Source organism: Amphibalanus amphitrite, unplaced genomic scaffold, assembly GCF_019059575.1.
Source record: "Amphibalanus amphitrite isolate SeventyFive unplaced genomic scaffold, NRLGWU_Aamphi_draft 001621F_arrow, whole genome shotgun sequence".
NCBI classification, from domain to species: domain Eukaryota; kingdom Metazoa; phylum Arthropoda; class Thecostraca; order Balanomorpha; family Balanidae; genus Amphibalanus; species Amphibalanus amphitrite.
This window is the reverse complement of record NW_024883114.1, coordinates 2501-30193: the sequence shown is the minus strand read 5'-3', so window position 1 is coordinate 30193 and position 27693 is coordinate 2501. Positions and strand designations below refer to the sequence as shown.

The 27693-nt window shown below is 50.2% G+C and overlaps 3 protein-coding genes and 1 long non-coding RNA gene across 4 annotated transcripts in view; 2 read left to right on the top strand and 2 right to left on the bottom strand.

The window, feature by feature from the left end:
* LOC122374217 overlaps positions 1 to 15633 on the bottom strand; it is a 32616-nt gene extending 16983 nt beyond the window's left edge. Inside the window, exon 1 of the mRNA XM_043352827.1 lies at positions 15269 to 15633. The gene's annotated coding sequence lies outside the window, so the exon portion shown is untranslated. The remainder of the gene's footprint in view (positions 1 to 15268) is intronic.
* Positions 4656 to 5335, top strand: LOC122374218. Its single transcript, XR_006255176.1, has 2 exons — positions 4656 to 4860; positions 5052 to 5335. It is a non-coding gene; the product is annotated as an uncharacterized LOC122374218 (long non-coding RNA).
* Positions 6185 to 7759, bottom strand: LOC122374215 (solute carrier family 22 member 8-like). The gene has a single exon (XM_043352824.1). It carries the CDS (start codon positions 7757 to 7759, stop codon positions 6185 to 6187), a length of 1575 nt encoding a protein of 524 aa, XP_043208759.1.
* Positions 15634 to 22985: 7352 nt separating the features above from the next.
* LOC122374220 (cuticle protein CP14.6-like) lies at positions 22986 to 24164 on the top strand. Its single transcript, XM_043352828.1, has 3 exons — positions 22986 to 23280; positions 23412 to 23539; positions 23710 to 24164. The coding sequence occupies exons 1-3, from the start codon at positions 23272 to 23274 to the stop codon at positions 24023 to 24025; spliced, it is 453 nt and encodes a 150-aa protein (XP_043208763.1). The 5' UTR covers positions 22986 to 23271; the 3' UTR covers positions 24026 to 24164.
* Positions 24165 to 27693: the final 3529 nt, after the last annotated feature.

Here is a 27693-nt window from a genome sequence, read left to right as displayed (position 1 = left end):
ATCTATGGCTGTTCTCCTCCCCTGCTATCGGCACTGGCCCAGCTTCTATCGGCCTGTTTGTCTTCGTGCAATGTGCCGGCCACATTTGCAGAGAGCGTGGTAGTGCCTCTTCTGAAGAAATCCCAGCTTGATCCAAACAATCTGGACAACTACCGGCCTATTAGCCTGACATCGTGCACGTCGAAGCTGCTGGAGATGCTGTTGCTGGATGAACTTGAGGCCAGTTTCTGTCCGCACGACCTTCAGCTGGGATTCGTGAAACAGCGAGGCACCAGCGAAGCATCCATATTGGCCCTCGAGACCATTCAGTGGTGCCGACAACGAGATCTGCCAGTTTACGCGGCAAACTTGGACGCCAGGAAGTGTTTTGATAAGATCTGGCATGACGGGCTATTCCACCGTCTGGCGCAACACCTTCGTCCGAACTCATGGCTGCTCATGCTTGCCTGGTACCGCCGACTTCAGGCTCACATTGCCTTTGACGGTGCCATATCCGACTCATTCAGGATCCGCCGGGGCACCAGGCAAGGTGCTATTCTCTCGCCTATCCTAGCCAACGCCTACCTACACCCGCTCGTAGCCGCCTTGGACGTAAGCGATCTCGGTGCTGACCTATATGGTCACCACGTGCCAGCTGTCTGCTATGCCGATGATCTGCTACTCCTGTCCACCAATGCCAGAAACCTCAGCACTCTACTAGATGTGGTTGATGACTTTGCGAAGACCTGGAGGCTGGAGTTCGTCCACCCGGAGCCCGTCCGCACCAAAAGCCACTGCATGGTCTTCGGCGCCGAGCTTCTATCCGAAGTGCCAAGATGGAGCCTGTCGGGCCAGCAGCTCTCCACCCGCCAGCAGTCCGAGCACCTCGGTGTCGTACTGGATGGGAGTTTATCTGCGGCGCCACACGTCCAGCACCGCGCGTCTCGAGCTCGTGCCAGCCTGTACGGTCTCGCGCCTGCTGGTATGCTGACGTCCGGCCTCTGCCCAGCCGACAAGTGCTTCTTGTGGAAGACTATCATTCAACCGGCGCTCACATATGGCTGCGTGGCCGCCCCGCTCAATGCAAGGGACATGACGATCCTCTGTTCCGCTCAAGCGACTTCCATCAAGGTGGTTCTTGGCCTGCCTCGCTCCGCCCACCATTCGGCGCTTCTCGCTGCTGCCGACATCCAACCAGCACATGAACTGCTGCGGGCAGCGTGTTTCCGCACTTTGAAAGATGCGATGCGCTCAGAGCACCGGCTGCAGCAGGCGCTGCTGTCAGGAATCACCAAGCTGGCTATGTGCCCGACTGAGCTAGTGGGCTCATTACTGATACAGCTTCATGAGATGTGTGACTGCAACCTTTCTGCACTCCTCGGGGTGGCAGCAGGGCGGCCGTGCAGCGACCGTATCTACCCCCAACGGGCTCCCGATGGCCTAGCTGACTCGCTTGCCTTCCTGATGAGTCGCCGGGACCAAGTATCTCGCCGCCTGCTCCGGCTATTGACATGCCCGGAGCGGGAGTGAGTGTCGCCTGCGACATCAATGTGTGGCCCCTGCTCACCCACTGTCATGCTTTGTGTGATGTTTTGTGTGTGCCTTTTTTTCTTACTTTCTTGCCAACTTTGGTGCCTAATAAACTATGATGATGATGATGATGATAGAGACAGATACACTGCAAACTCATTTTGACAAGGGGTTGTCGTACAACGACGAGCGTTTGTCAAAAATACTAATAAAGGCAGGGGGAGGCACTCGCCTTGGCCGTATATGGGCCAGAATGTCTAACGATTTCCGCCATGTTGTGTATACCAAAGTCTTGAAAAGTTGATCACTGCAATCAAACTGCAAGCATGAAGCAGCAGCACTTTTGAGTAGTGTACCTCTCACTTAACTGCACCTCTGCTACCGTTTCTGGTATACACAACATGGCGGAAATCGATAGACAAAAACAAGTCACCAATGCTCCTTCCAGTATATATTAGAGTTCAATGAATAAAGGTTATGTCGAACGACGAATATCTTGTCATAGTTGGTTGAATCAACAGGGCAAATATTGACGTAATGACATGATGTGGAGATGGAATTAAATTGATGAAATACTAGGACTTACTCCACAAGGAGATCGAATGGGTCGGAGCGCTTTCAATATGTATTATACATATCGTCGTCAGCGAATCAATAACGGGTCGAATCGAGTCGGGTATCGAAGAGGTTCGGGAGCTGCGCGGCAGAGCGATCACATACTATTCGAATTATGCATTAAAGAGAATAAAAAACACGTGAGAACAATCTCTCCGGTGGTCGCTGACCTGTACATGGGTCACTGGGAGGCTGATCTGGAGCTCCTGGCGGCCAACTGTGGTGGCAGGGTCCATGCTTTCTGCCGATACGCGGACGACTACCTGGTCTTGTTCGAGGGCAGTGACGACATCCTCAGCACGTGGGTCAACCAGCTGAACAGCAAGGACTCCAGCATCAATGTCACCACTGACTTGGAAGTAAACCGACAGCTACCGTATCTTGACATCTGCATCACTAGAAGAGACGACAAGTTCTGCACCAAGGTCTACAGGAAGTCCTGCAACACCAACCAAGTGCCTGCCTTCAGCTCCTACACCGAGACCCGCTACCTGAGAGCGGCCATTCGATCTGACTGCACTCGAGCGATCCGATACTGTTCGTCCATGAGAGACCGCCAGCAGGAGCTTGACTTCATCCGCCAGAAGTTTCATCATCATGGCTACCCACGATCATTCATCGACTCGGCCATTCAGAAGACTCGGACCGATCTCAGACTGAAGGCAAGGGCCCTACCAGCGCCACCTAGCGCGAACTCACACCCGGCGCCTGTCCGAGTCTCTGTTCCGTTTGCCGGCCCCCTGTTCTACCAACTCAAACGGGAGGCCAGCAAGATCGGGATCCAGCTCGTCTCCAAGCCTTCAGTCACCATCGGCTCGCTGCTCTGCAGCAAGGCTAAGCACCATCTGCCTAAGCTACAACAGAGCAACGTCATCTATCGGATCGAGTGCTCCTGCCAAGTGGACGGTGACCCAATGGTCTATATCGGCGAGACAGATCGTGAGCTGGGCACGAGACTCCGAGAACACCGGGAGAGCTGGACTGGAGCAGTCCGCTCGAGAGCCAATACATCGGCCTTCAGTACCCATAGAGACTGCTCACCTGCTTTCGATGCCATCAAGATCTTGAATCGAGCCAGTCATCACCAGATGCGACTTCTCCTGGAATCGGCCTATATTCGGACTGTTGGTCGGCGTGAAGCCGTCCTGGTGTCGCCGAATGACGCAAACGTGAACAGGAACTCGGGTGCCCTGCTGCATGACCGCTGGCTGCCGATAATCCGCCGTTTTTGTCAGTAGTGTTTACGTCTAGTTCGGCCTTTGTATGTATTTATATTTGTACTCGTCCTTTTACAGTTTTTGCACTCATTTTTGTATAGTCTTTTCTACTCAGTCTTTATCACCATAGGTATCCTGTTTCCCCCCCCCCTTTATTGTATTTTTATACGTGCCATTTATGCATTTTAGCACCCCATTTTAATTCATTTTAGCAGCTAGTGTATCATGATTGTTCTCACGTGTTTTTTATTCTCTTTAATGCATAATTCGAATAGTATGTGATCGCTCTGCCGCGCAGCTCCCGAACCTCTTCGATACCCGACTCGATTCGACCCGTTATTGATTCGCTGACGACGATATGTATAATACATATTGAAAGCGCTCCGACCCATTCGATCTCCTTGTGGAGTAAGTCCTAGTATTTCATCAATCAGGGCAAATATTAGTATCAGCCCCAGCACCCAGTCGACCATTCATAAAATTGACGGGGATTATGGAGGCTATTGTGAAAACTACCAGGGTCTTATTCGTAATATGGAACATAGATTTGCTTATGATTTGTAATTTATATCCTTGTCGAAAGAACCAGCTACACCATTGCAACAATACTGATACATACTTATTACGGAGCGAGCGAAGCGAGCGTAGTCTTTCCTTAGATTAACGGAAATTTCTGAGTATGAGCGGCCGGCCGGCCGGCCGTGGTCACGCTTTTGCGAGGCTTATATCTCAGCAACCACTTGACCGATTTACATGCGGTAATTTTTGTAGGGTAGCTTCATTCCTTCTACCAAGTATTGCACTATTCCCGATGCATGTGGGTGACCCCTTATGCACGTGCCACGTGCAAAACCAAGAGGTGTCACTTTTGTAATTGTTGCAATATCTCGGTAACTACTGGGCCGATTGCGCTGAGAGTTGGCATGTAGGTAGGCACCCACTAGGCAATGCATATCCATGTGCCAGAGTTGGGGTGCTGCTGCACGTGCGCACGTGCAGGGGTCGTTTCCAGATCTCGAGAACGGCTGGACCGATTGCGCTCAAATTTGGTACACGGTTACGGAGCAGTTAGTAGGGTGCCGTGCACAAGTCAGTTGGGACCCATTTTGCACGTGCGCACGTGCAGGGTGCCGCTTCCAGATCTCGAGAACGGCTGGGCCGATTGTGCTCAAATTTGGCACATCGCTAGAGACCGGTTAGTAAGGTGCCGTGCACAAGTCAGTTGGAGGTACCCCCTCGCAATTTTGCACGTGCAAGGCCCACCCTCTCGCTCGCTCCGTTAGTCGCCACAAAAGGCGTTATACTGGTGTAATCTATGTCCTTGTCAAAGGTATCAGCTACACCTTTGCAACACGGACTTAGTTACGCTAGTTAGACGTGTTAGTAGTAACATATACAAAGCTGTTACTTGTTATATATGTGGCGCCAAAAACGTTTCCGGCCGTTTCATTTTGAAAGTTTCAGTTGCGCGCCAACCGCCGTGCAGTGATGTGGCCTCCTGCGCACTTCCGTGAAAATGGTAGGTGGTAACAGTGTTCGGTCGTTTTTGTCATTTTTTAATGAAATGTATGTCTTTCAACTGATGGTAATGCAGATTGAATCAGAGAAATTTGCTAAATAAGTGCGTGATGTATGGAAGCAAGCACAATGTGTTCTGCTCCAGGCCATATTGTTCTGCATATGCTATAATATAGCGATGCTTTCTTTCAGGCTTTCATCAGGAGCGAAAGCTCCAGCTTGCAAGCAAGGGTCGCTACACTGAAGACAGCAAACTGCAGAAACTCAAGAATTCTAAAAATGAAAAAGCACCTGAATTCCAAGGGGCTAATGAATTTGAATGCCCCTTAGATTTGAATGGGTACAGTGTACTCGGTAAGTGATGACGCTCATTGCTTTTTCGCATGCGTTATTGCCCTTGCCCCTTGGGTCATGAGTGTTATCACCATTGTGTGTGTAATGTGTATGTACCATTTTAAATACATGACCTACTTTCAGTAATGCTGTTTTGCTGTAATAATGAGACTGCAGAGCGGCGACCTGCGATTTGTGGAGAAAACTGACGAATACAAGGGAGGTCTTTGTAAAACGTTACAAACCTGAGACTAGTAGATTGCTTACAAGTACAGGTTTGCTGCATGTAGACATTACTATGCTAACTAAGATTTGCATTGATTTGACTTAACAAGTACACGGCTCAGCCCTGTTAAATGCAAACATGCGCAGGTCTTTACCTGGTAGCCGCATGATTATAACTAGGAAAACAGTCGTTCACACAACAATGACAAAGCAAACTTTGGTAGCTAGTCTAACGAACTACATGTGAGTGAGTTGTAAGAAAAACTACCATGACAAACAATAGGGTCGTTCGATGACATGGCAAAGGGTGCGGGGATTTGCGCTAAATAATTTTCCTTGTAAAAGTAACAAACGTTTGTTGAAATGAGTTTACAGTGTAGGTGACGGCATGACGATTATGACCCAACGATATACCTAACGAGATACCTACATATACCTAACTCTGTCGTTAATCATTCCTCAGGAAGGAAGACCGTTTCTTGTAAAAAAAAAAAAAACTTATCGCATCGTTTTATGGAATCATGTGTATTCCGGTCAACCACAAACTAAACATTTTCCGCCTGTCATCAATGCCCAGCATGCCGTGCGGCAAACAAAGGGAATAGCCGGGAATAGCCGAGCCGAGTGTGCGCTTTGTTTGACAGTTTGACCTGTCTGACAGAATGACAGTGCCCGTTTCATTTTCAACCGTTCAGCTAAAATTGCAAAATATTGCGAGGTGCCATGCATCTCCAGCAGCAGGACTACAGTCATGAGCAGACCACCAATCACAATCTGGTTATTTCTATGCTAGCAGCTGTCCCTTCCTCCTTAGTTGAAGTCGCATCACCCAGAACATCCGGCGCTGTTCCGGTGGCACGGTCGGCGTCCTTGGCGTCGGGCTCGGTCGTATCGCTGTCGCTCCGGGGTCTGTCCAAGATGCCCGCCTCCAGCTGGGCCACCGTCTCCGGCAGCGGCCGGCCCGTGGTCTCGGGAAGTAGCAGCGACGCCAGGCCGGCCAGCAGGCTCCATGCGCCGAACGTCAGCGACGGCGCCTTGTCGTGCAGATCCCCGATCAGGTCAACCACAAACGGGGCCACCATCGCCCCGAACCGCGCGCTGAGGTCCGCGAGTCCATAGCCGACGGCACGGACAGAGGTGGGGATATACTCGGGTGTGTAGAAACACAACACACTCTGGACCCCAGAGATGAACAGCTTACCGGCAAGGCCCAGCACCAGCATCAGAGTAGCGTCGTCGTTGATAAGGACGAGCATCATGAACACGCCAGTGAGGAGGAACAAGACGGAGGTGACCGGGCGCCGACCGAGCCGGTCAATCAGCGGCGACAGGAAGGAGCCGGGAACCGCCACCAGGCCTGACAGCACGCCGGCCACGAACCGACTCTCGCTCAGCTGGGTCATACCGAACGACAAGCCGTAGTAGGCCGCGTTAAAGCCCGCCCAGCAGAAACAGGTGGCCAGTATCCACCTGCGAAGGAGGGGAGAGCGCCAGAGCTGCGACGTTTCAGAGGCGGTCTTCTGAACGCCCATTTCACAGTGACGAACATCCTCCAGCATTTTCATCATCTGACTCTCTTCGGGAAGCTGGCGGCCGTTGACACGCGCGATGGCTGCCAGGACTCGCAGCAGCTCCGTGTCACGGCCCTGCACGAACAGCCAGCGTGGCGACTCGGGCACCAGCCAGAAGCTGAGGACGAAGATGAGCATAGGAGCCGACAGGGCGAGCTGCAGGTGCCACCAGACGCGTAACTTGTACGCTGCTGCCGCGAGCAGCATCTCGCCCAGCGGCAGCGGCAGCGTCAGCAGCTGGCCGGCCCACACCCGCCACTCGAGGGCGATCAGCTCCATGACCAGCACGACACAGCAGCTGATGCTGCCCGTCATGCCGATACCCGTGATGAATCGCGACAGCAGGAACAGTTCGTATCGGCTACCAACAGCCGAGAGGAACGATCCTGATACGAACATTGAGATCATGATGTGTTGAACAATTTTCCTGCCAAACCTGTCGCTGAAAAACCCCGCCAGCATCGCGCCAACCACTCCTCCAAATTGGAGAACGGACTGGCCCATGGAGAGCAGCGGACGCCGCTCACACACCAGGTCCCACTGGGTGACCACCGAGGAGCCGGTGAAGTTGGAGTCGTACAGCCAGCGGCGGCACGGCTGGCCGTCCGGCGCGCGGCACCGCTCGGCGGCCGTCTCCGAGAGAGACGCGAAGGTGGCGTTCTTCGGCTGGCCGTCAGCGCAGAGGAAGGCGGGCGTCTCTCCCATAAAGGCCATGGCCATGTTGCAGTATCCGATGGTGGTGACAATCAGCAGCATCCAGCAGAAAAACATTACTTCCCAGCGGCCCTTGCCGCCTGCCAGTAACATGACATCTTCGAAGAGGCGTGCTTCCTTCATCAGTGAGCCGTCGGCCATCGACAAGGTCAGCTCACTGGGCCGTGATATAATTTTGTTGTTGCTGGGATTCGTGCGACGAATTCAGACTTCAGGGGCTGTCTTTGGCGGAATACAGCCGATCGGTAGTCCCCGGCGAAGCTGCTGCTGTCGCTGATCTGCTCCGACAGAACTGTCGGGACTGACTCCCGCCTGTCGAGCTACGCTGTCGTCCCGGGCGCCGCAAAATGCGAAATGACCGATTTTTTTTTTCAGTCAGCGCTTTATAACACCGACTGTTAAAGCCGAACACACGTCCCTAGTGACCTGTTCATAACAATGAGTCCCCTACGCTCGCAGTTTAATTTGAAAACATGGCAGATTTTATGCCGAACAATAAAATTCGGCTAGTTTATCAGTTAAATGATCTTATTATGAAGTGCGTTTTGCATGGCAGCTGCTCATGACACGTCACACAGGAATAGCGCGCGGCATTCAGTCAAAAATAACGTTTTTGCTAGCAAACATCCCTAAAGCGGTGCCCAGCAAACCACAAAGTGCATATTCCATCGTCCAGAGGCATCGACCGAATAGAGCTGTGTATTTTTCCAGAGTCATATAATTGATATGTTGACTAATACAGAGTACAGGTGCCGTGTCCGCTTCTTGGTAGGACCAGTCTGTTCTCTGACGAGAGTAAGTGCGATGAGCACGTCTTTCCGCAGTTATTGTGCCTTGGAACTTAACCCGCGCCCCAGTGGCGGTCTTAGCCAACTTCGCCATAGGGGCGTTCCACGACAAATCGACAAATAAAAAATTAAATTTGCACCCTCATATTTTATTATTCGTTGAAAACTGGTGTAAGGGGTTGTGATGGGCGGGGAAGCCAGCTGTGGCAAGGATTTTTTTCTTCGAACAACGGTTTCCGAGATATAGCCTCGGGCAATTCCTGGAGTTCGCGCTGCAGCCCTATGTTTGGCGGCCTATAACTCAGAAACTATTGGTTTTTTACGATAAAAACTGTATATGGTTCAACTCACAATCAACCAAAAACATTTTGGCTATCTCGGATTTTCAATTTTTGAAAATTTTGATCACGTGACCTTTTGTCTTATTTTTCGAAGAGTGACCTTGATATTTTCCCCACTGAAAGTTGCAATTTTGTCTGATGACGATTAAAGCCTTATCGATTGTCATTCATATGCGATAATAAAAAAGTGGTTATCACCCTGTGTTGACCTCAGGTCAGGTCATTTTTATGACCTGTCCATCATTACGAGCGGGAGCGACAGCGAGATCTCGAGAATAAAGCAAGATAGCGACAAGCGGTAAACGGTAAAGGGTACACACGGATAAGGTCTATAATTTTTTTGAGGTCATTTTCAGGTCAGGTCAAAGATGACGTCACAGGAGCTAAAAGGAAGTCAAAATAGCGGCACTATACATATATATATGAAGTTTTTCTCGAATAACTTTCAAGGTATCCCAGCTAGGAACAAACTAATAGCACCATCGTGATCCTCTCGTCGATCCGCATCGAAACATATGTATGTTGACCTCGAAAGGTCGAAAGGTCAAAAGTTGACCTTAGATCACGTGACCTGACGCTGAACGCGCTGGGTGGTATGTGGCCTCGTGTGGGTGCAGTCAGGAGTTATAGTTACTGGTCCGAGCAGCACCAGCTGGCTGTCATTGTTAGCAAATGCACCATTACCATCGGTTGACTTTCGCAAAAGTGACACTCCGGTTTGTTTTGCAGTAGAAAAACGTAATTTGAACGGAAGGTATCTTAGTTATTAAACAAAACATTCGGTTATTTTGGTCAGGAACACTGACGAAGGTCGGGCCGGGCCCCGGGGTGAAGCAGTGCGCTATTTGCAGAGGGAAAAATGTTCAAGGCGTTGTCATTACTGGGTTACGTACCTACTCGAATAGTGAAGAATACGAAGCCCTCGAGATATTAACTTCATAGGGAACGTGCCTATATCAATCACAATAATGAAGGCATAATGAAAATGTTTCCTCTCTTCTATATAATCCATACAATTATCAAAGGTGGACTCAAACTTCGTAATTGTTAAAAGGAAATGTAATAGGTGGGGCGTTCCACGACAAATCGACAAATAAAAAATTAAATTTGCACCCTCATATTTTATTCTTCGTTGAAAACTGGTGTAAGGGGTTGTGATGGGCGGGGAAGCCAGCTGTGGCAATGATTTTTTTTCTTTGAAAACTTTGAAAACTCGAAAGGTCGAAAGGTCAAAAGTTGACCTTAGGTCACGTGATCTAAGGTCAACTTTTGACTTTTCGACCTTTCGAGGTCAACATATATATGTTTCGATGTGGATCGACGAGAGGATCACGATGGTGCTATTAGTTTGTTCCTAGCTGGAATAGGTACCTTGAAAGTTATTCGAGAAAAACTTCATATATATGTATAGTGCCGCTATTTTGACTTCCTTTTAGCTCCTGTGACGTCATCTTTGACCTGACCTGAAAATGACCTCAGTAAAAATTATAGACCTTATCCGTGTGTACCCTTTACCGTTTACCGCTTGTCGCTATCTTGCTTTATTCTCGAGATCTCGCTGTCGCTCCCGCTCGTAATAATGGACAGGTCATAAAAATGACCTGACCTGAGGTCAACGCAGGGCGATAACCACTTTTTTTATTATCGCATATGAATGACAATCGATAAGGCTTTAATCGTCATCAGACAAAATTGCAACTTTCAGTGGGGAAAATATCAAGGTCACTCTTCGAAAAATAGGACAAAAGGTCACGTGATCAAAATTTTCAAAAATTGAAAATCCGAGATAGCCAAAATGTTTGTTGGTTGATTGTGAGTTGAACCATATAAAGTTTTTATCGTAAAAAACCAATAGTTTCTGAGTTATAGGCCGCCAAACATAGGGCTGCAGCGCGAACTCCAGGAATTGCCCGAGGCTATATCTCGGAAACCGTTGTTCGAAGAAAAAAATCCTTGCCACAGCTGGCTTCCCCGCCCATCACAACCCATTAGACCAATTTTAAGCAAAAAATAAAATATGAGGGTGCAGGGCACTTGTCGATTTGTCGTGGAACGCCCCCATAGTGAGTGGAGGCTTATGTTACCACCCACCTCTAACTCAAAAGCTAACAGGGCTAGAAAGACGCGGTAAAAAGCATTCAATAGTTTTCAATGCGTACGTTTGAAAATATTTCAGCCATTTTTCATCTTAGAGCAATATTGGGGTTACCAGAGGTCAGGACAAAATTTGTCAAATGTCATTATTTTTTCAGAAAACATACCATTATCACAGGAACTATGATCGCTAGAAAAACGCATGGAAAAGCAATCGATAGCTTTTTAACTCTTCTTTTGATAGCGTCATCATCAAAATTGACGTCAGATCAACGGTTAAGCCTCAATAGGTCAAACATTGTGAAAATAGCTGTTTTTGGATAAAACTTTTTCACGAATAACTTTTAAACCAGCAAAGATAAAGAATTGGCGATGGCACTATCGTGTTTCTCTTCTTCAGTTGCTTCGAAAAATATATATTTTTTTACCTGGAAAGGTCAAGTTCTAACTTTGACCTCAGGTCAAGGTCACGCGATGACCCAGATAGGCCATGTTGCATATCAATCGATGCGTCTCTACAAGACAAACACAATGAAGCCATCCCCAGCGTTCTATCTCTTTCCAATCGAGTTATTGGCAAAAGGCTGTTTGTAGCCTCAAATGACCTCGGATGACCTTTCTAGAGGCTATCAGCAAAAAAAGACACCTTGGTCGTCACGGGTGCTCCAAATCATTGTGATTGTGAAGCATTTTGGCTGTTCCTATGCGTACACACGTATCTAGAGGCATTTTCATTTTTCTCCATTGACTTATAATGGAAAGGTCACGCCACTGGCCTGACCTTAGGTCAAGGATATAAAAAATCCGATATATACAAATTATAGGTGCCCATAACATCATGCAATCCACCAAGTTTTACATCTCTCTGACAAACACTGCAGGCTGGACATGATCGATTGCAAACTTTTTTAGGCTTTGTCAGTTAACTTGACCTGGTGACCTGACCTGACATAGCCTGGGGTCAAAAATTTCACACATTGCTCAAAATTGATGTGCAGTAAGCTACTCCAACCGGCGCGGCGCTACGCATCGCGGTTTTTTTATTCACAAATCACACCACACGCAAAAAAAAAAAACGCGACAGGATGGTAACAATGCCCCCCAGCCCCTACTGGGGCGAAGGGTTGCAGGTGCACTGCCGAGACTCTCCAGTCTCCACGCAAGCCCATGCTGGGTCAAAATAATAATAAAATCACATCTTATTCGAATAAGCGGCTATGAGTCCAGGGCCTCGTTTCATAAAGCGAGTCCGTAACTTAGGGCGGTTTTTGATCTTGTATTGAAAATGCATGTGAAGCGATGACATTAGTTTGAATCGTTGAATTTGTTTATCTTGCAAGCAAGAACAGAAGGGAGGCGTGGAAATAAACTTATCGCTTCACATGCACTTGCAATAAGACCAAAAACCAGCGTAAGTTACGGACTCGCTTTATGAAACGAGGCCCTGGTAGCAAATAAAGAGCGATTGTTGCAAAGTAGATTATACAACAACGAACGACCGCATCGCCAGCCTCCAATTCACCGGTATGCCCGAATACCTTCCGGGTCCGTTGCACAGAGCGCCCGGGTCGACATCAGCAAGCATTCATGGCAATAAAATAAAGCCCTATTATGGGTGGGAAAGCAAAACTGCCGCCACATACCTAAAGGTACGGCCTGTTACAGCTCCACATCGTAAAATGAAAACGCCCTGCATGAAGTGCAGCTGAAATAATGTCCGATCGGTAGGCGGTATGGTATTCAGAATTGATGTGCGCAGCACCGGCTGCCGGTGGCCGCCACTCGCCACCCAAAGGAGACGGGGAGGCACAGCAGTGGGCAGATCCGCAGCACTGAACGCGAGCAACATGTGTTTAGTCCGTGACTTTGTCTCAGTGGTCTTGGCCCTGGGGATTTCAGTCCCAACATTCTGACGGTCTGATGGCTAGCGACTCCAAGGTCGCTGGTCGCTGGAATAGGATGGTAACTTCAGTCTCACATATCCCAAGCTGTCCAGAAGAACTTCTGGTGACGGCTGATGCCCTGGGCGAGGTAGGATAACTCATTGAGCTCGTGCACGAATCTTGACTCCGTCATCTGACCAATCAGAGGCCAGGACCGGGTCAGAGGTCAGCCGTTTGGGCGCAGCTGCATTGTCAGATCATGGGGATAATAACCGCTGAGCGTGTTCTCTGAGGGAGTGGCAGACGCCTGCAGCATCCAGGGGCCACCTCAGAATGCCAGGGACACTGTCGGTTATATATTCAGCAGAGGAGAGTCTCAGACATGGGACAGCCGGACCCACCAGTGGTGGGGGCACGACACGAGTTGGCCGGACCCTCCAGCAGTGGTGGGGGTCAGGCACGACACGAGTTGGCCGGTCCCGCAGCAGTGAGTAGTGACCATTGTCAGACGGCAGCCCGCTATAGCATCAGCGCCCAATAATAAATCGAACAGGTACGAGAGACTGTACCGTCCTGGGCGCCACAAATTGTTCGCTGTGCCAAGCCGCTGACAATGGTTGGCCGTTCGGAAGCTTCATGGCAGCATGAACTGAGTCTGTGTGCCTTCCATTTGTATAGGCATTCCAGAACATTTAAAAGCCCCGTAAAAAGTTTGAAAACGTCAGAAGTGTCACCATTCAATTAGTTTTAGCTGAGCAACCACTTGAGAAGCACACAAAAAAGCTCCGGAAGCGCGAACCAGAATCGCCACACAAAAAAAGATCCTCCTTGATAAATGACATTTTGATGTATATCTGTGAGAACTGGGACGTCCTACCGTCCTCTCTATTCGGGTGAGACTCCCAGCCCCACCGGCCGCGCCGGACCGGGTGTGCGCCTTACGGTCCTCACGTGGACGGGACGGGACGGGGCGGGGGCGGGGCTCGGCTAACTGTCCGGTCCCGGTGACCACACACGTCGCACGTGGCTCCGGCTCCGGTCAATTCACTCAGGTAGTTCGGCGGGCACACGGATGTCCATTCGTGTGAGGGTTGAAAGTTGAGTCAATAAAGTTGATACCGTTACTGAGCTGTTTTGTTAGCACAGTAGAAACTACCTATACGCTGAGTAGCACAACTAGTGTACTGAAAGGCACATTTGGAGGCCAACGAGTTAGGTATAATGTTCCTCACAATATTTTTTTTAGTGATCTTGCTACCCATGCAACTTGTTTTCTCCACGAAAGTCCTCCATGACCTTACGCATCACTCAACTCATCTCCATTCAAATAAGGTCCCCGTATAGTGGTGCATGATCCGTTTTATCTTCTTAGTAAGCTCCGGGGAGCAGTGTAAATCAGTGAATCACCTCCGTATGATAATCCCCGTTTCAGGGAGCACATGGTAGCGGTGCGGTCCCGCGGCGCAGCGCTGCGGTCCGCAGGGAGGTGGGCAGGTCCACATTCCGTGAAATGACGTCAGCGTGCCGCCAGGGAGCCCCGGGCTGCCTCCGTGACTGGCGGCAGCCGATGTGGGTCACTCGTTAGGACCACAATCACGACCTGAAGGTCGTTGACTCTCGAGTCGCGGAGGCAAGCCGGTTCTTTATTCAGTGATACGTGGACCCTCTGTCCAGATGCGACGGTCATTGTCAAGCTTGCTGCCTGCCTACTCATGTGTAATGTTTCACTGCCCCTGGTAAGCCCGTAAGCATGAGATTAGGCGAAGCTGTTTCGCCCATGTATAACTGTAGTGAGGAGTAGGAGTGCAGCCACCGCGCCGCATGGGGGCATGGTCAGCAGAACGGACAGACCTATAATCACACGGCGACTGCAAAAACCGATGCATTTGTTTTTACGGGAATCGCATTCGGCATTTGCGCAATGTGATGCACAACAGCGAGATAAAAGAGCGGTTATTAGTGGCGGTGGCGGTCGCGGGGCGAAACATGCCCGGCTCTAATAAAAGTCGTTATGCCAATTATCACAGGCTTAGAAAAGCCGATTCCACGATAAAACAAGGTAACAAAGGTAACAAGGTAACAAAGACTGACAGGCCCTGTGTCTGGCTCGTGACAGCGCACTTACTTTGGAGTTTAGTTGTACCTTATTGTCGCTATATTTTAGCATCACACTTTGAAATAAATCTGAAACCATAGTTTTATCCATATCTGCGGTAGACGGCTAAGGGAAACGAATATAACCGCAAACAACCATGACGTACTAATCGGATATTTAAATACGACCGGTGAATAATTCCTTCTTTACCGGTCGAAAGAATGAAGAACCCTTTCATCCCTTCTTCTAGAGGCATTCTCAGAGAAGCAACAATGACTTGATGAGGCGGATAACGATCCTGGGCCGCAGCAAAAGTCAACTGGGACCTAACTTCGAGCACTCGTATAATAGCACTCGGAACTCACCTGTTTTTGTGGTCTGTCGTTGAAATCCTGTCCACCCGTGTCCAGCAGTGGGCTCCTCGCGCTGTCCTCTGGCGGCCTCTCAGCACCGCCGGGCTCGGCCACTACCGTGTCTCTGTCCGCTGTCCGGCGGCCGGCGCGCTCAGCTGGCTGATTTCTGACCTGACCCGGCGGCGGCGCCGGCCAGCGCCGCCCCCAGATCCAGCGGTGGTTTTTGCGGCGGGCGGCGGGCGGCGGCGGGCGGCGGCAGGTGAACATCCTCCGGGGCGGCGCGCACCGCTAGCCGCGCCGGTCAGCCGCCGCCGGCCGGGCCGAGGTGCGCGAGCTGTTGTCTCCGCGCCCGACCGGCTCCGCGCCGCCCGGTCATCTGCGGGCCGGACAGACCGGAACTGTGACGTCACCGGTCACACAGACACTCGGCCGCGCCGGGAGGCCAGCGCGCAATGGTCGGCGCGTGGCTTAGCCTTATATTAAACATTTGGACGGTTTAACAGTTGGCGAATTTAATTGACCCTCGGCAGGTCAATCGCTTTTCTACATACATGAGGGACGACCCTCAGCCGTTTCAATCAATTAAGTCAGAGACCCACAAAAACTACGGAAGGTCACGAATGAATGGCGCAATGACATTCTGAATACTACCAAATCTTCAGGTCTTAGGTCGACCAAGAACCTCTAAGGTCACGTTAAGGACCGAAAGGTCGGGTCACAATGTGCTTTTTCAGCATAATTGTTATGAGGCAGCCATGTCGAAATAATAACGTTTTAATGTCCGAGCGGCACCTAAATGATCAAACCCTAGTTTGGAAAAGGTAAGTTCGGATGTTTATCACACACCCATCGCGGGACAAGGCCAGGTCGAAGTCGGTCAGGCCAGGATGTTGGCCTATGCATTTATGCAAGTCATGGTGTGTATGCTTTGATTCGGTAGCTTTGGCCGGCTTGCTAACTTGAATTTATGGGAAATACCAGTGCAGTGGTGGGCACTGTAACTTAACCAGGAGTCCAGGACTTCGATGACGATAATTCGATAACCTCTTTCGAGGTCAGCGACTTCGATAACGTTAAATCGATAACCAAATCGGTCACTTCGATAACACGATAACGATACCGATAACTTCAAAAAAGAAAGAAATCGAAAGGATTTCTTGACAGGAATAAGCTTCTAATTAATAGTTAATCCATTCACTCATACAACACCATTATTACCCAGCTGCTTGCACAAAAAGGAGAGCTTAGATTAGAACAGTGAAAATGTTATTTTTCTCGTACAAACAAACAAACGTACAAACAAAAACTTGAATATCTTTAGCGACAGAGCTTGTTGGGCCAAAAGACATTCCAAATAGCATTTTTCAGTGCTCAATCTACAACACTGCTATCTCAGTTCAAAACCCCATGTTGAAGGTTAACTATCCCCTTTAATACGCTCGCGTCTATTTGATGAAGCTATCGTTATCGATTGACCGAAACGGGGACTTCGATAACGCTACTTCGATAATCAATAACGATAAACTTGAAAAAAACGTTATCGTCGATAACGAATTCGATAATCGTTATCGATAGGAATCGAAGTGCCCACCACTGGGAGATACCATACCTATTAAGCAAAGCCTTTGATGACCTGAAATAAGTTACGTCGTATAGGCAAGCCGTTTTTTTTTCTTCCCTACACCTATATATGGCGTAAGGTCTGAAACAGAAAACTGGACTTGGAACCGTGCAAACTACGATTCTGAGTGCTTGAAAGTCGGATAAAATTGCATCCCCTAGGATAAAAATGTTTTTTTTTCCGCATTTCCTCATAAAATAACAATGGTAAAGTAACGTGATCGACCTGACCTTAGGTGACCCTTATGAAAAATCCGAAGCCTTCAATTTCTGCCAATAGGACCTGGACTTTGCAAGTTTCTTAACCCGCGCATGACTGGGGTATTTTCCATAACGCGAGTGACTGGGAGGGGGGCTCTCCAGAGCCCCCCCTCCTATCTCCGAAACTACTGGGCCGATCGTCAAAATTCAAACGGCGTCTGATAGCTCTGGAAAAACTGTCGAGCGAAACCTATTTTCATTGACCTCGAGGTCACCGATAACGTCACAGGTCAGGTCAAAGTAAAACTTATTGACATTTTTGCTAGTTCACAATTTAGGCTCTGACCACCGGACGGCCGGTCCGATCAGGCTCATTTTTGGTTTACGCACTCCTTGACGGATGCCTTAGATACCCTGAGGGTACCGAACTTTTACTTCGAATTTTTAAGGTCAAGGCCAGGTCATCCTAGGTCACGAAAATTGTATACCATGTATCGGTCACGTGACGCATGTTTTATGGTCCATTTTACTCGTAGATTTCGAAAATAGTGTCGTCTGTGTCATTTGAGGTCATTTTCAGCTGAATTTACCGGAGGTCAGGTCACTTTCATGTCAGAAAAGGTCAAATTTTGAAAATGAAATTTTTCAACAAAAAAGGTGCCTATCAGATGCAGTTTGAGCTCAGAAACACGATGGTGCCATTTACATATATTTATTGCTGTGCGACGTCAAAAACATACTGAAAAATGGATTTGAAAAAAAAACATAAAATTGTAAAATTTTGACAATAATGCGAATAACTTGGCTATTTTTGAAGGTATTGGGCTAAAACTTGCAAACGTAGTTTATCAGTGTATGTTCTATCACAAATATTCCGGTTTTTGCGAAAAGTCAAAAACAAAAAAAAATAAAAAATATATTTTTTGTAATTGTAAATACATATTTTTCAAAATTTTCAAAATATCGAAAATTCGAGATAGCAGTTTGATAGCTACGTGTATTTGTAGTCCACTCATGCAAAGAAAATGGATCTAGCTTTAAAACTGAGCTCTTGAGAGCGTTTGCCGTAATTCAGTATTTTGCATGAAAATCGGCCGACATGACGTCACTCTGACGTCATTTCCGGTCAAACTATGGTAGCTAGAATATTGAAATTTTAACACAAGGTGTCAAATTGATGACTTTGAAGGTACCGCAAGTTTCGTGTTGATCCGTCCAAAGGTTTAGAAGATATTGCTGAAAAACGGGAGGGGGCTCTGTAGAGCCCCCCCCCCCCCCCCAGTCATCTCGGCAATCTCCGAGCACTGCAGCCTCTTCAAGCTCCTCGAGGCTCGACCCGTAACAGAAGATTAATTCTCTGTAAATCCCTCCCTCTATAATTTTCCGGTATAGGTCAGCCACTGCCACTGGCAGCAGCCAGTGCTGAGCCATGGCAGCCCGATGGGTAGGGAGTGGTGGAACATCAATCTGCCCCCGAGTACCCTCAGATAGATGTGCCACCCCAAGGCCCAACGCCGGAACAGAAGTAGTGGGCCGGGTCCGCTTCTGGCGTCCCCTACCGTGTGTCGACCACCGCCCTCTGTCGGCTGGCCTGTCGAGTGAAATTACACCGTTTTCCAGTCCCCCACAGAACACGGTCTTCATTTTTCGGTACGGATCCGGGAAAGCGTTCGTGGACGCCGCGGGAGGGGGGGGGGGGGGTACACCTCCAAAAACAGTTTCTCCAATTTCCATGAAACTCCCCGGATTTCGTTTTCCTACGCACTGCTGAGCAGGTCACTGGCGGTCGCAGCCGCTAGCAAAAGGGGGGGGGGGGCCAAAGTCACACTCGCGGGACATAACATTTATCCGTCACCGGGAGGGGGTGGTGATCGGCTAATTTTTTACGTCCACGAGGCGCCGCACAGTTGGCATTACTTTGCTTCATCCATCTCATTCTTGCGTGAAATCTTTTAGCTCAATTTAAGGCAAAATCACCAGTTCCATTTACCGTCTCACGGTGTGCCCACCGGTCGGGCCGCTGCACCATGACGACGGATCGGTGGTAGCATAGGTATACTGGAAGGTCAGGCACGCGGATTCATGACCTTACCACTATAAAACAATTCGGAAAAGTACAGATACCTCTTGCTAAAAAGTACAGATACCTCTTGCTAAAAAGTACAGATACCTCTTGCTTTGAACAAGCATGTGAAACCCAGAGAGCATTTTTAGACTATGACATTTACCCATATAGGTACCTAGTTGTGTGGCGGCGGGAGAGAGTAGGTACACCGACCTCTGGAGACCCCCACAGGTTCCGAGCTTTCAGAATCGGCATCTGAGGGCCGCGCGCGACTCCTGCGGGGCTTCGCAACGGCTCTGTTGGGGCTCACTCAACCTGCCTAGTCCTACTGCTAAAAAGACTGGCCCTGAGCCCTAAGGACTTCATCAGTCTCTGCCAGCCCCAGGACCCACACCGGCTCATGGGGTCCCGACGTCGGAATATGAGGGAATCAGCGCGGGACCATCAGGACGTAAAGCAATCTCGATCAGGACCAACGTAAGGCTGTGCCGGAGACTGCGTGAGCCCTCTGATCTTCAGAAACCCACCCATGTATGTTTTCATGTAGAGGCCAGTTTAGGGCCCTCAGAGACCAGTACAGGGCCTGCAAACTACAAAGGCCAGTAGTTTGAGACCATCAGAGACCGAGTTGGGCTCTCAGAGGCTAATAAGGGTCCTTACGCATTACAGGCCAACATGGGCCCTCAGAGGTCAGCGTGGGGCCCTAAAAGACCGGCATGAGCCGTCGTTGGACCCCAGAGGCCAGCAGAGGGCCCTCAAAGGCCAAGATAGGCCCTCCTCAGAGGCCAATGCAGACCCTTAGAGGCCCGCATCGGGTCTTCAGCAGCCAGTGCGGGGCCCTTATTGGCACCTAAAGGTTCGTCTTGGGACACCAGAGACAGAAATAAGGCCACCAGAGACCGGTGTGAGACCCTCAGACGCCGGTTGGGACCCCTGAGGCCGGTTAGGGGCCCTCATAGGCCAGATGTGGGACCTCAGAGGTTGATGTAGGCTCTTAGCGGTCAACGTGGGCGCTTGACCGCCACTTAAGTTCCCTCAGAGGTCAGTGTAGGACGCTCAAAGACCGGTGTGGGAGCTATATTAATAGCTTGGCGTGTTTTTTTAGCCTCGTGACGATCGAATAATTGCCAGGGCCCCATACACCTATATGGGAGCCCATTGGTTGTTTGAGGGGGGGGGGGGTCAAATGATATGATGGCCCCCTTTATTGACCTTTGGGAGCATGGCCCTGATGCCCCCCCCCCGGCCCCCCGCGAGTCGCGACCGCCACTGTGTACACATTACACACATGCCTCTGAGATTACATACTAGCTCAGGCAAACTCTATGCAGGCCCGAAGGTCCCACGCTAATCCACCAAGCCGGCATACGGCATCACCACCGGGCTTCTGAGGTGCACAGCACCAACCCATGAGGTCTTACTTAAGTGTCTTGGAGCCAATCTCCTTTAGCAGGGCCCACCCGCCACTGCCGAAGAGGGTCTCATGCCAGCCATTGCTGAATGCTGGGCCTACGAGAGCCTTAAGTAAACCCACGCTGATATTCCATATAAGATCCGGCCATACTCGTGAACCGGTGCCAGCGGCGCTGACCGTCAAATTGACAGAATGCGAAACTGAGCCCACTCATGAGTGAAATTTACGTCCTTTGATGGCGCAAGAAAGAAAATGAAACATACGAAAAGCTTTTCTAGGACTTTTGTTCGATCTGAAAGGTGGGGCCAAAAGATAGTATGGCCCCACCTTTCAGCACCAAAGGGGGGCCATGGCCCCCGTGCCCCCCCCCCTTCGACCGCCAGTGGAGCAGGCTAAAACAAACTTTTCTTTGTGTTATTTTTATCCTCGAAAAACGAAACATTTTGTCCATTTTGGGCCAATATTATGCAGGCAATATAAGTGGTCGCATTCTTCATCATCCTAAATATCGACGCAACAGGCATTGATGTTTGTACTCCCGGCCGTTTATTGGATACCGTGGCTATCCTGCTGAGATCGACCCTGTCTCGATCCTGTCCGTCCGACCAGCGATCTCAGCGGTCAGCCGTCACCGACTGGCCGCTATTTCACTCAGTATACCCTGGGCCGCTTTATAGGGGAGACCGGAGCGGTGCAGGCCCGGGTATACGGTGCAGCCGCACTGCGGACGGCCGATCTGTACACGGACAGACGGCCAGTCAGCTGATCGCGGCTCGGTATTTCACTGCCGACCGGCCCGAAAAGGGACACGAGAACAAGGTCACCCCGGCGACTGGCTAACCGCATACAGTGCATGTGCCCGGTATTCGACCGTCACCGCGGACCTTGGTGCACAAGGCATGTGATACTATATTCTAGGGCTCTCTGGTTGAACTTTTTCACGGGCGTCGGGCTTAGGACGTACTATAGATGAACACCGTGTCAATAAAATAGGATGCAACAGTAACATATACGCTTACATAGACCCCACGGACCGTCTCCTACTGTACTGATTACACCGACAGTCGGTCCCATCGGCGACAGTCCCACCGACATGTTTTAACCCTATTAGTGGCAGGCTCCTGGCTACCCCCTATTAGTGGCAGGGGGGGGGCTGTTTACGACCCCCCCTTGATATCTCGAGATCTAACGGGCCGATTTTCAAAATTCAAACGGCATTCGATTTCGCTCAACGTGATCTACATTTCTAAAAAATAAAAATTAAAAAATGTCAATAGGGGGGGGTAGAGGGGGGGTAAAAACGGGCAAATTGCAGATACATTTTAGACTGTTTATCACGGCCAGGTTTCTGAACCGATCTTAACGCAACTTTTGCCGATCGATAGAGAATGAACCAGGAATTCACATGGATCCTAAAAATATGCATTTTCAAAAATCATAGGCGGATACAGATCATTGAGATTGGGGGTACACAAAAAGTATAGTAAATAAGGTTTTTGTTGGTACTGTTTCTAAAAAGGGTGGTAATGGTCTTGTTATGTTACAATTTTCTTATGAGAGAACGACTACAATTGTATTGGTCATGCATAGGCGGTGTCAGGGCACCTATGTTGGGAGGTAAAACATAACCCCCCTTTTTGGACGCCTGGATCCGCCTATTATAGCCAAAACGTGTCAAGAGGATGCACAATAACTGTATATGTTATCACATGATACCTTTCATTCACTGTTCGTAAAACTGGTGCAGAATCGTGGTCTTCGCCCAAATGACTCGCTTCACGAATAGGACCCCCCAATTCCCAGTGCTCTGGAGCCGCCCCTGGTAAAGTTATGAACTTGAAATTTTCAGGGAATGTGCCCAATTTAGTTTTAGGAAAAGTCAGAAAATTTCAGCATCGTAGCTTCAGCGGTTTCGGAGATATTCCCGAAAAACCTGAGGGGTGGATAAAAACAACCCCCCCCCCCCTGCCACTAATAGGGTTAACCCACCCCACCGACCGCTTCCCGACCGTCTCGGAGCCCAGGCCGACACTCACAGTCGTCTACTCGTACTCCAGTGACCTTCCCTACTGACCCCCTAACTGTATGACAATTATTTGTCTTCTCGCTATTAACTCCACCGCGGCTTCGTTTAAGTGGCCACACCAATCGTCACCCATTGACCCATGAGCCCAAATGTACCCGTAACGGAGTAACGCGGACATCCGCTCCACCTTTGCAAAGGCATGGATGAACAGGTTACCATTTTGATATACGGTACCCACTGTCCAGCTGGTGGGAGTGCAAACATTCCAGTCACAGACACGCAATTTATAAATTATCCAGCAATGCTCTTTTCATGAACTCGAGTTTTATAGCGCATTTATCTATACCTAAAATCGTAATCGTGAAGTGTGACATATGCCTACATGAGCCCAGGCCCCAAGGTAAGGGACGACGATGATGATGATGATCTGGGTCGTCACTCGCCAGATCTTTAGGGCAAGAACTTACAGCCCCTCCCATAGGCACACCGCGTCCCTGGCGACGCGGGCCAAGACCGAGACAGTGTCGACCTTGCCGGGACTGCCGACCCGGGATGGCCCAACTCGGCAGCCGGCGGCGTCGGTAAGGACACTGAGACGAGTGCACGCCGACCGAGCCACACCTATATAAAACGGCCCACGGGACAGGTGGGGGTACAGTCCACCGCCGACTACCACAAGAACAACAGACATGAAGCTGGTGAGTTTTACATGCTATCACACACAAGTTTTCCTTTTTAACCGTCAAGACACCACAACTTTAAAATTGGCCTACACAATGGCATGTGCGGCTATCTCGCATCCACTGACCATCCTTCTGTACCGTTTCAGCTCGTGTTCGCCGCCGTGCTGGCCGCCGTGGCCGCCGCCGCCCCGTCGGAGCTCCCCTACGAGAGGGACATTGTCGAGATCCTCCGACAGAACATCGACCACAACGACGACCAGTCCTACCAGCACTCGTGAGTACACCGGGCTGCTTAATCGACTGGAGAGAATGCCCACATGCGCATGATGTTTATACTGCAGCCGATAATAAAAAGCTCAAAAAGTCTAACCAGTATAGCGCAATGCAATGCAGCATGTGTTTATGCGCTACCTCGATAACCCACCGCTCGCCTCTGTCCGGCAGTTTCGAGAGCGAGAACGGTATCTCTGTGTCGGAGTCTGGCGAGCCGGAGGATGACGACAGCTACAGCGTGTCGGGCCAGTTCAGCTACACTGCCCCCGACGGCGTCACCTACACGGTGGTGTACTCGGCCGGCGAGCAGGGCTTCCAGGCGCAGGGCGACCACCTGCCCACACCGGTGCCCACCGAGTACCCCACCCCGGAGGTGTCTGAGGAAGAGGATGAGGAGGATGAGGAAGAGGAGGAGGAGGAGGAGGAGGTCCGTGGTGAGCCTCAGTACGAGCGTGTCATCGTCGGCTACCGGCCCCGCTACCAGTAGGTCACTGGACTGAGCAGGTGTGCCTGCCGAGTGACCGCCCGAGTTCATTTGTCCATTATCGCCTCCTTATTTATTCACTTTGTTTGTGTTATGTCCACTAAGTGTTGCATATTGCGGCAATATATGTTTTCAACGTCAATGTGAAAACTCGTGGAATTTGGTGGATGCAGCGGCGTATTTAGAAAATCGCGAAGGGGGGGGGGCCAAGGGTTTGGAGGGCGCCACCTCACCCAAGGAGGGCGCCATACGGTCGCGAGATAAAAAATCGCTCAGTGGGGGTTGGGGGGTTGGGAGGCGTTTTTTACCATGCCACCAGTTTTTTTTTTTGCGTAACCTCGTATAGGTCGTGCTGCATTGATTTTGCATCGTGTGTATTCTTTATACTCCAGGTCACAAAAGGTCAAGTGTTCTTGAAATGCTGCGCCGAAGGCGCGCGAAATTTTTAAAAACAACCTTTTCCTCCGCTTTTTAGGCACGCCTTTTATACGATCACTGTTCAAAGCTCCTCTCGCTCTTTTACCAAATTTGAAGGTGTAAAAAATACCTAAGGTTTGGTCGGGCCGCTGCCACACAAACTGTACAGAAAGCTTGGCTCATGGGTGTCGATGTATAAAAGTTTATTGGCGGTGGCATATCTACGCACCAGATCACCGTATCGGATTGATACCGGAGCGCGAGATGCGTAAACATCATCCAAATTACCTCAGACCAGCCTTCATAGCCTGCTCACAGATGCATAGTGTACCCACATAACCAGTTTCAATCACCGAAACTTCAGATGCCTGCTGTTGCGCCCGAACCTGTTGACAATACTTAATCGTAATCCATATAGATGCCATGATGCACGTAAAGTAGGATCAATCCGTTAAGACCAAAGACGTGTTTTATGCATCGTAGAGCGTAAATAGTTTTGGTAGGTATAGATACTTCATTCATTGTGCTGAATGCACGTTCATTTGTGGCAGTTTTCACAGGCAAGACATCAACTATGTGCAATAGAACGACTAAGTTGAAAAACATGCCAAAGGAGTAAATAAATGATAGGAGGGCAGCGATCAACGGATGTTGCCAATAGGTAGAAGGGCTGCGATCCACAGGAGGGCACTAATAGGTAGAAGAGCCCCGATCAACATCCCGAGTTTCGACAGTAGGGCACCGATAGGTAGGAAGTTGGCGAGCAGCAGGAGGGCGCCAATGGATAGAAGGGCAGCGATCAACAGGAGGGCACCAATAGGTAGGAGGGCGCCGATCAACAATCAACAGGAGGGCGCCACCAGGTAAGAGGGTGGCGAGGAACAGGAGAGCACCAATAGGAGGGTGGCGATCAACAAGAGGTCGCCAATAGGTGGGAGGGCGGTCATCAACTGGAAGTCGCCAATGAGCGGAAGGGTGACGATTAAAATGGGGGTGGCAATGTTGAGGAGGGCGCCTTTGCTCAAGAGGATGACACGAACAGGAGGGCGTCTGTGCGGAGGGCGCTGGTCAACAGGAAGGTGCCAGTGGATAGGAGGGCGGTGATCAACAGGAGGGTGCCAGTGGTTAGGAGGGCGGCGATCTACACGAGGGCGCCAATAGGAGAAGGGCCCCGATTAACATTCAACAGGAAGGACTAGGGAACCAATAGGTAGGAGGGCGGCACTGAACAAGAGGGTGCCAAAAGGGAGAAAGGCGGCCTTCAAAATTTCACATGAGGGCGCAATAGGTAGGAGAGCGCCAATAATTATGAGGACGCCGATCAGCAGAAGGGCGGCAATGTGTAGCAGGGTGGCGACCTACATACAGGAGGGCGCCTTCGGGTGAGAGGGCGCTTATTTACAGGACAGCGGCTTACATAGGCGACCACCGTTACGCTTAGAGAGCTACAGCCTACAAATGTGGTTGGAGGGCGCCCGAGGGAGCCCTCCAACCGTATTTGGAGGGCGTATTTGGAATGGGCGTCCTCCGAGGGCGCCCTCCATCCGTATTTTCCCTGTAAACACATTCGCGATTGGAGGGCGCCCTCCAGTCGCGATTGTTTTTCGATTCGATTATATCACAATTGCATTTGCGATTGGAGGGTGCCTTCGGCGCCCTCCAATCGCAAAGGGCGCCTTCGGCGCCCAAGGGGGGGGCCATGGCCCAGTGGCCCCCCCCCCTGCCTACGCCCCTGGGTGGATGGCTTTAGAATTAGAATAAGGTATGTACGTGTCCGTACCGTATCGCTCGCTTATAAGTTATAATGCCTGCTCAGTGGGATCCAAGAGACACAAAATGAAAGGAGCCGAGAGGGTACACCTAAAGAGTCAGTTTACAACTACCTGCAGCTTTTTATGGTAGTGTGGTTGCGCATGTGGCACCACTGAACAGGTCTCGTAACAGACAAGCGGCACGGGCAAGTCACCACACAACGGAACCGACTCGACCTCATGAAGTCACACAACTGACTCGCCGGGGCCACCAAAAAGGGACGGATACCGAGGCCGTACAAAACACAGCCAAACCGAAGCTTCACAAAACTCGGCCGACCTAGAGACTTTCCAGAGCTGGACAGACCCGAAACCATAGAAAGCTCGGCTCGAGAGAGCACCCACATCGACTCCTAGCGACGTGTCCGTTCAGACTTCAGAGGCACGTATCCTGACGGCTGAAAGAAACGCTGCGAAAGTAAACGGAAAGCTCCATTCCATACAGATTGGCATTCGACGGATGGCGCAACATTTCCTGACTTACAAGAATCGTTACCTATCAATTACCATCATTGCCGGTGTTTCTTTTTCTGCGGCGTACCAGGGGCGAGACATAATAATCCATAGGTGCCGTTTTACATGGGTCGTCATTCAATAATTTTGGCATTTTTACAATAGCATATGGTGCTGGAAATGGAACCGCTATTGGATAAATTGGAGGTTCCAGAAAGAAGAAATAGCTGGACGCTCTTGGGATATGGCGATTCAAGAAAGCAAGCATCGCTGCCCGCTTCGGGGCGTCGGGCAGTGGCGCAGCCAGGGGGGGTGAAAGGGGTGAGATCTCACCCCCGTCTCTTATCCTAGGGGCCCACTGTCGATTCTAACTGTAACGTTATGCAGCCTGACAATTTCTTTATCATAATGTCAAGGCCCGTCATAGGACTGAAAACAGTTTTCAGGCCTGATAGCCCCCCCCCCCCCCCCTTAGGATTTATAGTCATATTTTATGATTTAAGAGGGTACATCCAAGACCCGATTGAACTAATCCAAGGCCTAGGAGGGCCCGTTCCATGGCACGAGAGGGCCATTTCAGGCCTGAGAGGGCCCATTTCAGGCCTGTCAGGGCCCATTTCAGGCCTGAAGGGGCCCATTTGAAGCTTGAGAGGGCCCATTTCAGGCCCTAGAGGGCCTGTTTGAGGCCTGAGAGGGGCCCATTTCAGGCCTGAGAGGGCCCATTTGATGCCTGTGAGGGCCCATTTGAGGCCTGAAGGGGTCCATTTCAGACCCTAGACGGGCATGTTTGAGGCCTGAGGGCCCATTTCAGGCCTGAAAGGGGCCCATTTCAGGCTTGAAAGGGGCCCATTTAAGACCTGAGAGGGGCCTATTTCAGGCCTGAGGGGGCCATTTCAAGCATGAGAGGGGGCCCATTTCATGTCCTAGAGGGCCTGTTTGAGGCCAGAGAGGGCCCGTTTGAGGGCTGAGAGGGGCCCATTTCAGGCACCA